This window comes from Portunus trituberculatus, chromosome 33 (assembly GCF_017591435.1).
Source record: "Portunus trituberculatus isolate SZX2019 chromosome 33, ASM1759143v1, whole genome shotgun sequence".
NCBI lineage: Eukaryota > Metazoa > Arthropoda > Malacostraca > Decapoda > Portunidae > Portunus > Portunus trituberculatus.
Genome location: NC_059287.1, coordinates 10,930,196 through 10,942,695, shown reverse-complemented (window position 1 = coordinate 10,942,695; position 12,500 = coordinate 10,930,196). Strand labels below are relative to the sequence as shown.

The 12,500-nt window shown below is 40.9% G+C and overlaps 1 protein-coding gene across 2 annotated transcripts in view; it reads right to left on the bottom strand.

Moving 5' to 3' along the window:
* LOC123512218 (ras-related and estrogen-regulated growth inhibitor-like) overlaps positions 1-12,500 on the bottom strand; it is a 50,110-nt gene that overhangs the window by 25,012 nt on the left and 12,598 nt on the right. For both annotated transcript variants that reach the window (XM_045268466.1, XM_045268467.1), the window contains exon 2: positions 5,052-6,788. In XM_045268466.1, the coding sequence (XP_045124401.1) occupies positions 5,052-5,163 (112 nt within the window). In that variant the 5' untranslated portion in view covers positions 5,164-6,788. The remainder of the gene's footprint in view (positions 1-5,051; positions 6,789-12,500) is intronic.

Below are 12,500 nucleotides of genomic sequence, written 5' to 3'. Positions count from 1 at the left end.
TCTCTCTCTCTCTCTCTCTCTCTCTCTCTCTCTCTCTCTCTCTCTCTCTCTCTCTCTCTCAACATGGCATTTTCTTTTTCTCTCCGTTTTAAGCTGTAACCTTCAACCTCTTCTCAGTTACACACACACACACACACACACACACACACACACACACACACACACACACACACACACACACACACACACACACACACACACACACACACACACGGTTCTTGCAAGTTGGGTTTTTTATATGGAATTTTAAACTGAGGGGGGATGAATGCATGATGTGAAATTCAAAGGGTGAATGTTATTAACTCGTTTCAGAGAGAGAGAGAGAGAGAGAGAGAGAGAGAGAGAGAGAGAGAGAGAGAGAGAGAGAGAGAGAGAGAATTTCTTTTTCCCAGCGTGAACCACAAAAAAAGAAAAAAAAGTGTAGTGTTTTATTTCCCCGCAAAGTTCAGTGTTTGAATCCTTTTGTGTTGCGGGGATGGATGGTGTGAGTGAGGGTTGGTGATGCAGTGTTGCGTGGTGGACTGTTGTGTTCTTTAAAGGTTCGCTGCTGTTTCGAAGTGTTGAGAAGGTCAGGCGTGAATTTTCTTGTGTTGCAGAGTTACCATCATGCAATCCAGTGTTAGCAGATTCATTAGCATAAAGGTTAGTATTGCGTGACTCACTATGATAACTTTTTTTTTTCTAAGAAGGTAAATCTGGCCGTAGGAAACAAAAAATATTAAATAAAAGGCCCACTTACATGTCAGTCCCCGGGTAGATCCGAAAGAGTTAGTCAAATGAAAGGGGTAAATGTCTTAAAACCTCCTTTCATATTCATTCTGGTTACTATTTAATGATTTTATACAGCTTTAGAAATTTATGTGAAGGATTAAACTAGTGAAGATTCTGGCCATTAACCTTCCGACCTCCATAGACCCTTCCTAATGTCAATAAAAAGGTCTTATCGTACACAAATCTCAAGGTTAAAATGTGTCCCAGTATTGAAGGGGTTCAGGTCAGACGTGAATATTGCTTGTGTTCAGTGTTACCATCATGCATTACAGTGTTAGCAGATCCATTAGCATTAAGATTAGTATTACGTGACTCACTAATATAGGTTTTTGTGTAAGAGGGGAAATCTGGTCAAGAGCAACAACAATTATTAAACAAAAAGGCCCACATAGATGCCAGTCCGCGAGCAGATCTGAGTCAGCCAAATGAAAGGGGTAAATGTCTTGAAACCTCCTTAATTAATCTCTTCAGTACTTGCTGGACGCGTTTTGTCATTTTATACAGCTTTAGAAATTTATGCTGGGATTAGAGTAGTAAAGACTGGTTATTATTCTTTTGGCCTCCATAGACCCTTCCTAATGCAAATAAAAATGCTCTAATCATACCCAAAACTGGAGATAAAAATGCGTCTCGGTACTGAAGGGTTAAATGCGTTCTGGTCATAGGAAGATGGAAATACAGAAGCAGACAGGGAGTTTCAGGGTTTACCAGAGAAAAGGATGAATGATGGAGAGTACTGGTTAACTCTTACATTAGGGAGATGGACAGAGGCCGCGGGAGGAGGGGAGGTGGTGTTATTATCAAGCAATTCAGTGTTAACAGATCCACTAGTCTTGAGGATAGTGTTGCGTGACTCCCACATGGTATAAATATAAAACACACACATTTCACTACATGGAGAAAGAAATGATGAAGAAACTGATAAGTACTATAATAAGACCCAGGTTGGAATATGCAGGAGTAGTGTGGACCCCTCACAAAAAGAAACACATAAGGAAGCTGGAGAGACTACAAAAAATGGCTACAAGAATGGTCTCAGAACTTGAAGGGATGACATATGAGGAGAGACTAAAGGCTTTGGATCTTCCAACATTGGAGCAGAGAAGGGAGAGAGGGGATCTCATACAAGTTTATAAATTGATAAACGGAATGGACCAAGTGGACAATGAGTATCTGATCCTGAGAAAAGAATATGCCAGTCGAAGCACAAGATCGCATAGTAAGAAGCTGAGGAAGGGAAGATGTGTAAGAGATATTAAAAAGTATAGTTTTCCGCAAAGATGTGTTGAGACGTGGAACAGTTTGGATGAAGAAGTAGTGTCTGCAACGAGTGTGCATACTTTTAAAGTAAGATTGGATAAGTGTAGATATGGAGACGGGGCCACACGAGCATAAAGCCCAGGCCCTGTAAAACTACAACTAGGTAAATACAACTAGGTAAATGCACACACACACACACACACACACACACACACACACACACACACACACACACACACACACACACACACACACACCGCGTAGTGTAGTGGTTAGCACGCTCGACTCACAATCGAGAGGGCCGGGTTCGAGTCCCGGTAAGCGGCGAGGCAAATGGGCAAGTCTCTTAATGTGTGGCCCCAGTTCACCTAGCAGTAAATAGGTACGGGATGTAACTCGAGGGGTTGTGGCCTCGCTTTCCTGGTGTGTGTTGTGTATTGATGTGGTCTCAGTCCTACCCGAAGATCGGTCTATGAGCTCTGAGGTCGCTCCGTAATGGGGAAGACTGGCTGGGTGACCAGCAGATGACCGAGGTGAATTACACACACACACACACACACACACACACACACACACACACACACACACACACACACACACACACACGAATATTGGATTAGCATTTCACTACATGGACAAAGAAATGATGAAGAAATTGATAAGTACTATAATAAGACCCAGATTGGAATATGCAGGAGTTGTGTGGACCCCCCATAAAAAGAAACACATAAGGAAGTTGGAGAGACTACAAAAAATGGCTACAAGAATGGTTCCAGAATTTGAAGGGATGACATATGAGGAAAAACTAAAGGCTATGGATCTACCAACCCTGGAACAAAGATGGGAGAGAGGGGATCTGATACAAGTTTATAAATTGATTAACGGAATGGATCAAGTGGATAATGAGAAACTGATCCTGAGAGAAGAATATGACATTCGAGGCACAAGATCGCATGATAAAGAACTGAGGAAGGGAAGATGTCTGAGAGATGTTAAAAAATATAGCTTCCCGCAAAGATGTGTTGAGACTTGGAACAGTTTGAGTGAGGAAGTAGTGTTAGCAACGAGTGTGCATAGTTTTAAAGAAAAATTGGATAAGTGTAGATATGGAGACGGGACCACACGAGCGTAAAGCCCAGGCCCTGTAAAACTACAACTAGGTAAATAAACGCACATAAACACACGAAAAGCCGTACTGAGAGGACGTACGCAAGGAACTCCCAAGGGAACACACTCTAATAGGCCTTACAGTCTGACCTGGACCGTATGTACAGGGGGGAAGGGGGCCATAGGGTTCTCCTGTCTCCATAATAAACAAGATTTGGGTCCCGTGTAAAGAGAAAAATGGAGAAAGAGGCGGAATTAGGTGGCGTTGCCAGATGTATGTGTTCAAAACAATCTCCATGTTTTGAAAATTCATTGAAACACCAATTAGCGTGAAGAGACTGAGTGATGATAACACGGACAAGGGTTTTTAAGGATTTAGAGGAAAGAGGTAATAATGAGAAAACTGATAAACGTGGAAAGGGAGATAAGATACATGAAGGAGGTGATGTCAAGTATGATGGAAAAACAAGACAAGTGAATAAAAGAAAACACTGAACTAAAAGTAAGATTAGAAGAATGTGAGAAAGTAACAGAAATCAATCAAGTGATGAAGGAGATGCAAGAGGTAAAGAAACAAAACGATATACTAAAGGTTGTATGTTGGGGAGGATAAAGTAGAGAATGGAATGGGTGAAATCAAATTGGAGGAATTATGAAATGCCTGGAAACAAAAACAGGAAGAGGAAAAAGTTAAATTTTCAGAGTTAGTAAGGAAGGAAATACAGGAAAAGACAAAGCACACTGTTATACAAGTAATTAAGGAGAAGGAAATGTTTAATTTTTGACTGAAGGAAAAAAAAAAAAAAAAAATCCAAGCAAGTTCATGAGAGAGCGAGAAGAAAGAGAATTGGCCAAAAGTATTATCAAACATGTCCAGGACAGCACACAGGAGTTGAACCAGGAAGTGGAGGAAGTGATTAGGTTGGGAGAGTTTAATGAAGGAGGTAAGAGACCAATGAAAGTGAGAATGAGATCGCAGGTGGTGGTGGAGGAAATTATGACAAGAAAAGGGAAAGTGGCTGATGGTACTGAATTTAAGGATATATAGATTAAAAGAGATATGAGCCTGGAAGAGAAGGAGGAGAAAGTGCTAAGAAATGAAGCTAAGGAAAAAAAAAAAAACGACAAAAGGATGGAGATCGAGAAGAAGAATTTCTCCTGGAGGGTTCTAGATATGAGACTGAAGAAGTGGTATTTTCGGAAGAAGGAGAAGGTCATGGAAGAGGCAAGAAATTAAGAGTGACTTATACTAACATAGATGGGTTGTTGTCCAGTGTGTTGAAGGAAAAAAGATAAGATGTAATGTGCATAGTAAGAACAAAGCTAAAGGTGGAGATCCAAGTTAGCTTTAAGGAAGTGGGATATAATAGCTGGAGAAAAGACAGGAAGGGAAGAGGGGGAGGAGGAGAGATGATGATTGTTTATGTTAATATATGTGTGGAGGAAGAGAAATATGGTGATGGCATGGCAAAAGTAATGGTAGTGACAATCAAGACAAAGGAATTAAGAAAAAAAGGAAAATCATAGTTACGTGTGTGCCACCTAAGACAAATGCATAGGGAACTGAATGTATTGAGTGATGAAGATGTTACACCACATAATGTGCATAACTTAAAGAAAAATTGGATAAGTAGAGATATGGAGACAGAGAGAGTACTATGAGGCTCGAACCCTGTACAATACATTTAGGTAAATACACACACACACACACACACACACACACACACACACACACACACACACACACACACACACACACACACACACACACACACACACACACACTCTCTCTCTCTCTCTCTCTCTCTCTCTCTCTCTCTCTCTCTCTCTCTCTCTCTCTCTCTCTCTCTCTCTCTCTCTCTCTCTCTCTCTCTCTCTCTCTCTCTCTCTCTCTCTCTCTCTCTCTCTCTCACCTGTCTTTCCCACGGAGGTTTGTCCCAGCACCAGGATGCGAAGAGGACGTGGCCGACCCAACCCTATCTTGCTGAGGGCCGACTTGGGTGACTTAGGAGAAGACATGATCATCTGAGAGACTGAGGCTGGCACACTTCACCTCCAGTAGTAGTAGTAGTAGTAGTAGTAATAGTAGTAGTAGATGTAGTAGTAGTAGTAGCAGTAGTGGTAATGGATTGATTTTCACTGCGCACTTAAATAACTTCAATTCTGGTCGTTCACTTTCACTCTCTCTTCAATCGTCCTTCGGGTTTTATTTGACTCCGGAACTCGTAGAAGCTGCGGTGGAGAGAGAGAGAGAGAGAGAGAGAGAGAGAGAGAGAGAGAGAGAGAGAGAGATTACACTGGTCTTAATTCAATTATCTTTTCAAATTTTTTAAGAGATTCGATCCTATTCAGTATTTTTCGTTCACTTCATCAGTATAGAATTCTCTCGCAGTATCTCACCACTTGTCTTTCTTTTCGTCTTTTATTTCTTTATATTATCACAGTTCAGTAATTATGTTTCTTTCCGCTTGTCTCAAATTACGCGATCATGCTTTTTTTTCCTTTCTTATCTTCAAACGTTTATTTTTCTTATTTTTTCTTTAAGAGGTGAGTTATTGAACTTTTTTTCCTTCAGTATTTTTCCAGGTGATTATTTACTTATATTTTTCCTTTAATTGTTTATCTGTTTAGTAGTTGTTGCCTCGTTAGTGTTAGGTTAGGTTAGATAAGGTAAGGTTTGGTTTGGTTTGGTGAGGTGAGGTGAGGTTAGGTTAAGTTAGGTAAGGTTGGGTTGGGTTGGGTTAGGTAAGGTTAGGTAAGGTTGGGTTGGGCTGGGTTGGGTTTGATTAGGTAAGGTAAGGTTAGGTTAGGTTAGATTAGGTTAGGTTAGGTTAGGTTAGGTTAGGTTAGGTTAGGTTAGTGTGCAGTAAGACCTCACCACCTGTGTGAATCACGTCCATATCGCTTTTATCATCTTGGACATTCAAATTCACTCCTGTTCTTTCTTATTTTCTGTCTTTTATTTCTTCTTTTCCCTTTTTGCTTTATAGTTCTTTCAATCTTGTTTTTTCCCTTTTTTACCTCTTTTCTATCTTCCTTTTTTTACTTTATTCTTGTTTAGTATTTCTTTTCCATTTCTACCGTGTTTCTTCTATTTAATTTCTAATCATTCTGGTGTAACTTCATTTTCTTCTTTTTATTTTTCTCAATCTTTCCTCATTTCCTCTCTGCCGTACTATTTATTGATTTTTTTTCTTCTCCACCTTTTCTCTCTAATATTTTCTGTCTGTCTTTGCTCTCTCAATCTTCTCTCTTCCTATCTTTGTAGTAAATATCTTCACGTTCTCTCAGTTCATCTCTATGCAATGTTTAGTTTTTATCCTCTTCACCTTCTTTCTCTTATATTTTCTGTTCACTTCCTTGCTCTTCTCTCAATCTTCTCTTCTCTTATCTCTTGTATCTTTTCTCCACTTTCCCTGTTCTTCTCTCAATCTTCTCTCTTCCTATCTCTTGTATCTTTTCTCCACTTTCTTTTTTTTAGTGTTTTCTCTTCATATCTCTGCAGTATATCTCTTCACTGTATATAAACGTGTGTGTGTGTGTGTGTGTGTGTGTGTGTGTGTGTGTGTGTGTGTGTGTGGGAGTGGGAGTGTGATAGGGGCAGCAGTATCACGTCTCCCAGTACCGTTGTATACAGGGCCTCGTTCAATCTGTAGGTGAGAAGAAAGGGATCAGGTAAAGGTAAGGTAAGTCGATCCCTCCCTCACGTGAGATCCAACCCTCTATAGAGACACTAATGGAATCTGAGGCTGCTCGCAACACAGGCCTCTTGGAATCTGTAGGCCTTATCTGCTGTAACTGAATAATGATGCGCTTTTTTTCCCTACGTAATTGAATCAGAATAAAAGGTGCTGTTCAGTGAAATTGAATGATGAATGTGTTCTCTATTGAATCTGAGGGATTGAAAAGTGTTATTTTTACAGCAACTAAAAAAAAAAAGGAGCTTTGATAATAAAAAAAGACATTGAGAAAAGAAATATTACAGTTGGGAAGAGAGAGAGAGAGAGAGAGAGATACATTTACCTTGTCCAATTTGTTTGATATATATACGGTCGCACTCCACCATAAAGGTAACATATGGGAGAGTGAAAGCAGTGGTGTCAGGTTCAGGTGGAGCTGCTTGGTGGAGGAGTGGATGAGATGGACAGGAGGCAGGATGGATGACGAGTAGCGTGACTAGTAGGTGGATGATTGGTGGATTGAGAGAGGTATAAAGTCACACTCGTAGGAAAGTGTTTGTGTGGTTCAGGTATTGGTGGATATGGTGGATGAGGTGCTTGGTTGGCCTAGGAGTGGTATACGTATCCATATTCAGGAAAGTGGTTCAGTTATTGTACGTAGTGGATGAGTTAGTGGATGTGATAGAAGAGTAGTGGTGACTAGTGAATCCAAGAGTGGTGTTTGTCTATCCACAACCTTCAGGAAAGTGTGTGTGTGTGTGTGTGTGTGTGTGTGTGTGTGTGTGTGTGTGTGTGTGTGTGTGTGTGTGTGCGCTGTTATTATTGTAGTGGATGGTTGGTGGATGTAGGATTGTTTTATTTCTTCCCCCCCCCTCCCAACACCGCCCCCCCACACCCACTTTGGTTGTTAGCGTGTAGTACATGGATGATGGATGACTTGTATACAGTGTCAGTAGATATAATGGGTGCAGGAGTCACGACAGTAAACAAACATTGACTCATATTTTTATAAACACACTGAAATAAAAGCACTGGGAATAACTGAAACCTTCTTGTAATGCACTCTTGTTAACACACTGTAGCAAGAACTCTGAAAATGACCCCAAACCCCAACCAAACCTACCCAACCTAGCCAAACCTCCTAAACCCCCACAAGAGAGAGAGAGAGAGAGAGAGAGAGAGAGAGAGAGAGAGAGAGTAGATCAGACCAAAACTAAACTAATGAAACTTACCTGATGAAACCTAACCTGACCTATCTCAACCTACCTTACCCTACCCTAACCTACCCTACGCTAACCTTATCTACCGTAACCTAACCTATCCTACGCTAACTTAACCTACTTTACGCTACCTTTACCTACCCTACGCTAATCTAATCTGACCTACCCTAACCTATTCTAAGGTAACCAAACCTAACTTAACCTAACATACCCTACCCTATCCTAACTTAACCAAACCCAACTAAATCTAACCTAACCCAACCTTTACCTAACCAAACAGTTCCAGACCAAACTAGACAAAACCATACCAAACCCAAAAATAACCTAACCTAACCATGCGCGCTTTGGGGTCCGAGGGGTCTGCAAGCGCACGGGTTCGAATCCTGTCCATGGTCCGAGTGTAGGTTGGGCTTCCTCACTTAGGGCAACGGTTTCCTAGCGGGTGGACTTTGAGATAGGAGGTACCCCAAAAAGTATCCCCTTTAGCCCATAAATTCCCGTGAAAAGCCCACATGGTATTAGAAAAAAAAATTACCTGATCAGACTAGACCAAACTTAACCTAACCTAACCTAACCTAACCTAACCTCAAAATAACCTAACCTAACCTAACCTAACCTTTAACCTTAACCTAACCTTAACCTGACCTAACTCAACCTAACCTAACCTTATCAAACCCAACCTAAACTGGATTTAACTCTGGAAATGCTTGAAACCTCCTTGTAATGCACTGAAACCTTTCCTTCACTCCCTGCCTTTGATTCTTCCACGCCGTAAGATCAGTAAGTATGAAGGGACGCCAACCACCTCATAACGCTCAGCTTAAGATACCTCACTTGTTATCTTCTCTCAAAGCCACAAAGGTCAAACAAGCATTCATTTCAGCTAGATTCCTGCCCTTAGGTGTCTTATTTAGTTTTGTGTCGTGACTGGATGTGTTCTGGACTTGTATCTGGGGACTGGCTTATGACTGGAAGAGGGGTGAACTGGAAGGTGACTGGAAGGAGGAGGGTAAGGTTTGACTAGAAGAGGATGAGTTTCCACTGGTAGAGGGTGAGGTTTGACTGGGTTATGACTGGAGGAGTGTGGATGGACTGGAAGGTGACTAGGAAAGAGTGGGTAGACTGTAAGGTGTTTGGAAAAAAGAGGGAAGGTGATTGGAAGAAGAGGGGAAGGTTGACTGGAGGAGGGTAAGGTTTGAGTGGAGAAGGATGAGTTTTGACTGGAAAGAGGATGAAGAGGTGACTGGAAGAGTATGGGTGGACTGAAAAGTGACTGGAAGAGGATGAACTTTGACTGGAAAGTGACTGGAAGAGGGTGGACGTTGAGTCTGCTATATGGGAACACTTCACAGTACTGATGACTAAACAGCATAGAATTTCCTATGAGATATGTATTATAAGTGTGTGTGTGTGTGTGTGTGTGTGTGTGTGTGTGTGTGTGTGAGACGCCAGACGTTACCCTACGGAACGAGCTCAGAGCTCATTATTTCCGATCTTGTAGGTCTGAGACCAGGCACACGGGACAACAAGGTCACAACTCCTCGATTTACATGTGTGTGTGCGCGCGCCGATCTACGGCTGTCTGTCAGAGTAAAGGTGGGTTCACACGTGTCAATATGCGACTGAAATTACAAGTCGGTAGAGTTTCCAAGAAAAACCAGTCGCAAAATAAGACTAACATGTTAGTTTTGTTCAGTCGATTTGCGACTTTGTTTACGTTGTGACGTCACGGAGAAAGGTTTGAAAATGTGGTGTCCGGATGTATCTAGAGAAGATTTTGGAGTTGGTGAAGGAAAAAGAGCACATCCGGAACCCTGAAAATGAATTCTGCAGCAGAAAAAGCTGACGCAAATCGGCGTTCGATGAGATCGCTGCCACTCTCCAGTGACTGCTTCCCTCGGTGCAGGGTGTTGCTGGGGCTGAGGACTCAACACTTGTAAAGATTGAATTTGATCGTCACCAGAGGAAGACATCTTGTTGGGTAGCTGTTTGTTTACACTCACTTCCATCCATCCAGCCGATACTTACCAGCCACTATGTGTGAACGTGTTCCGACTAAAAGGGCTCTGTTGATACTTCTAGCGACTTGAAATTTGAGTCGCATATTGACACGTGTGAACTCGCTTTAAGCTTTCCAGATTCTGTTCTCATTTGTATTATTATTATTATTATTGTTATTATTTATTTTAATTTATTTAATTTATTTTTTATTTATTCATTTATTTATTAATTTAATGTGATTATATTTATTATTATTATTATTATTATTATTATTATTATTATTATTATTATTATTTATCTATTTATTTTTTTTAGCTTTAAATTTGATTTATATAATTTGTATTTTTCATTTAATTTTTATTATTTTTTTCTATTTATTATTATTTATTTATTTGTTTTGTTTTGTGTGTGTGTGTTGGTTATCCTGAATTCTCACCACAGTTTACGAAAGGATAAAGTTTTATTTTCTTATTTATTTTGTTTATCATTATTTAATAGTTCATTTATTAGTATATATATATATATATATATATATATATATATATATATATATATATATATATATATATATATATATATATATATACCTATAATTTTTGTCCGAGAAAGAGAAAATTAATATCATACTCTTTATACGTATTTGGTGTCCTAAGCAACGAAGCTCGGTAATTGAGTGCACTTTGGGAGAAGTTGATATTGCACTGAAGTCTATAATAGTACAAAAGTTTACATCGTGTTTAAAATTCACACCGTACTAACTTTCCCGGGAAGCGAAGTTCGATAATAGAGTGCACGTGTACGAGGCAGCGGCGGTTGTGGAGGGTTTCAAGTCACTTAACTGCCATGAACTGAAGACGGCGACATGGAAACTGATCGTATTTTTCTTCTCCCACTCTCTCTTTTTCTATAACGCGAGGAGTGTCTGGAGAGAGAGAGAGAGAGAGAGAGAGAGATGAACAGGTGTAAGGAAGACAGATATGGCTTTACTGTACAAAGAAACAGGTGTGTGTGTGTGAGAGAGAGAGAGAGAGAGAGAGAGAGAGAGAGAGAGAGAGAGAGAGAGGTAGGAAAACATGACTTTGCAAATGACACCAAAACACAGAACTTTGCTGTATTGACAGGTGTGTGTGGGGTGGAAGAGAGCAGGTGTGTGAAGTGGAGGGAGGGAGGAGTGGCGTTACAGGTGTGGAGCAGGTGTGGATAGTTGTGTGTGTGGAAGCGGGTGTGGAGTGAGGGCTGTGGTTCTGTGGTTCCCCGGTGCACACCTGATCCCTTTACCTGTCTGTGTGTGTCCGTCCGCCCGCCCTCTCCCCTCGCCTTATGTCCACTGGTTGCGCGCGCATTCTCTCTCTCTCTCTCTCTCTCTCTCTCACACACACACACACACACACACACACACACACACACACACACACACACACACACACTTCCATTTTCTTTTTCAATCCCTCACTCATGTAGTTTTCTCTTTCTTTTTATTTTATTTATTTTTTTGTCTTAAGTGTTTCTGAGTTTGTTTCCAATTGAGATATTTCACCTCGTTGGATTCTCTCTCTCTCTCTCTCTCTCTCTCTCTCTCTCTCTCTCTCTCTCTCTCTCTCTCTGTTATCCGTAAAATTTGGTGTTTCTTGATGTAAGAGTGTGTTACGTGGGTTTCTTGGAGATGCTTGTGCGTCTAGATTGGGTGGGAAGCTTCGAATCAGATATGTGAAGCCTTTGAAGCTGGAGGACAAGTTTTTGGTGCACCAGGGAAGCCAAACGAAGCGAGAGGGTTCGTGTGAGGTCAGGTTTTGCGAGATGGAGAGACTGAAAACAACAAAAACAACAAGCGCAACACTCTCTCTCTCTCTCTCTCTCTCTCTCTCTCTCTCTCTCTCTCTCCTTCATCTTAGTATCAAATTTTATGTTTGTGTTTATGAAGTTTGATTAAATTGTCATTACTGCGTTCCTCTCTCTCTCTCTCTCTCTCTCTCTCTCTCTCTCTCTCTCTCTCTCTCTCTCTCTCTCTCTCTCTCTCTCTCTCTCTCTCTCTCTCTGTTGAATTCTAAAGCATTTTTTTGCAATATCTTTCTGTAGTCATTTATATCACTCATGTTCGCTGTGGCTATTTTTGAGAGTATATTTTGTGTACGTTGCGGTTGGTTCTCCTTCAGGCATCTCCCGACGCTGTCCTTGGCTCCGACGACGATCAGGGTAGTTGTAGTGAGGTTAGGTTACACAAGCATAGCCGCAAAGCAAATAACAGAACAGCACTAGCTTTATCCGACCTGTTCTGGGTTTTGATGTGTGTGTGTGTGTGTGTGTGTGTGTGTGTGTGTGTGTGTGTGTGTGTGTGTGTGTTGAATCGTAGTACTTTTGTTTCTCCGTTATTTTGTGTTACTTTTTTTTTTCATTCGTTTGTTTGTGTTTCAGGTTAGTTAAGGTTACGTGGTTGGAAAAAGAAAATGGGGTGCTCTTGTGT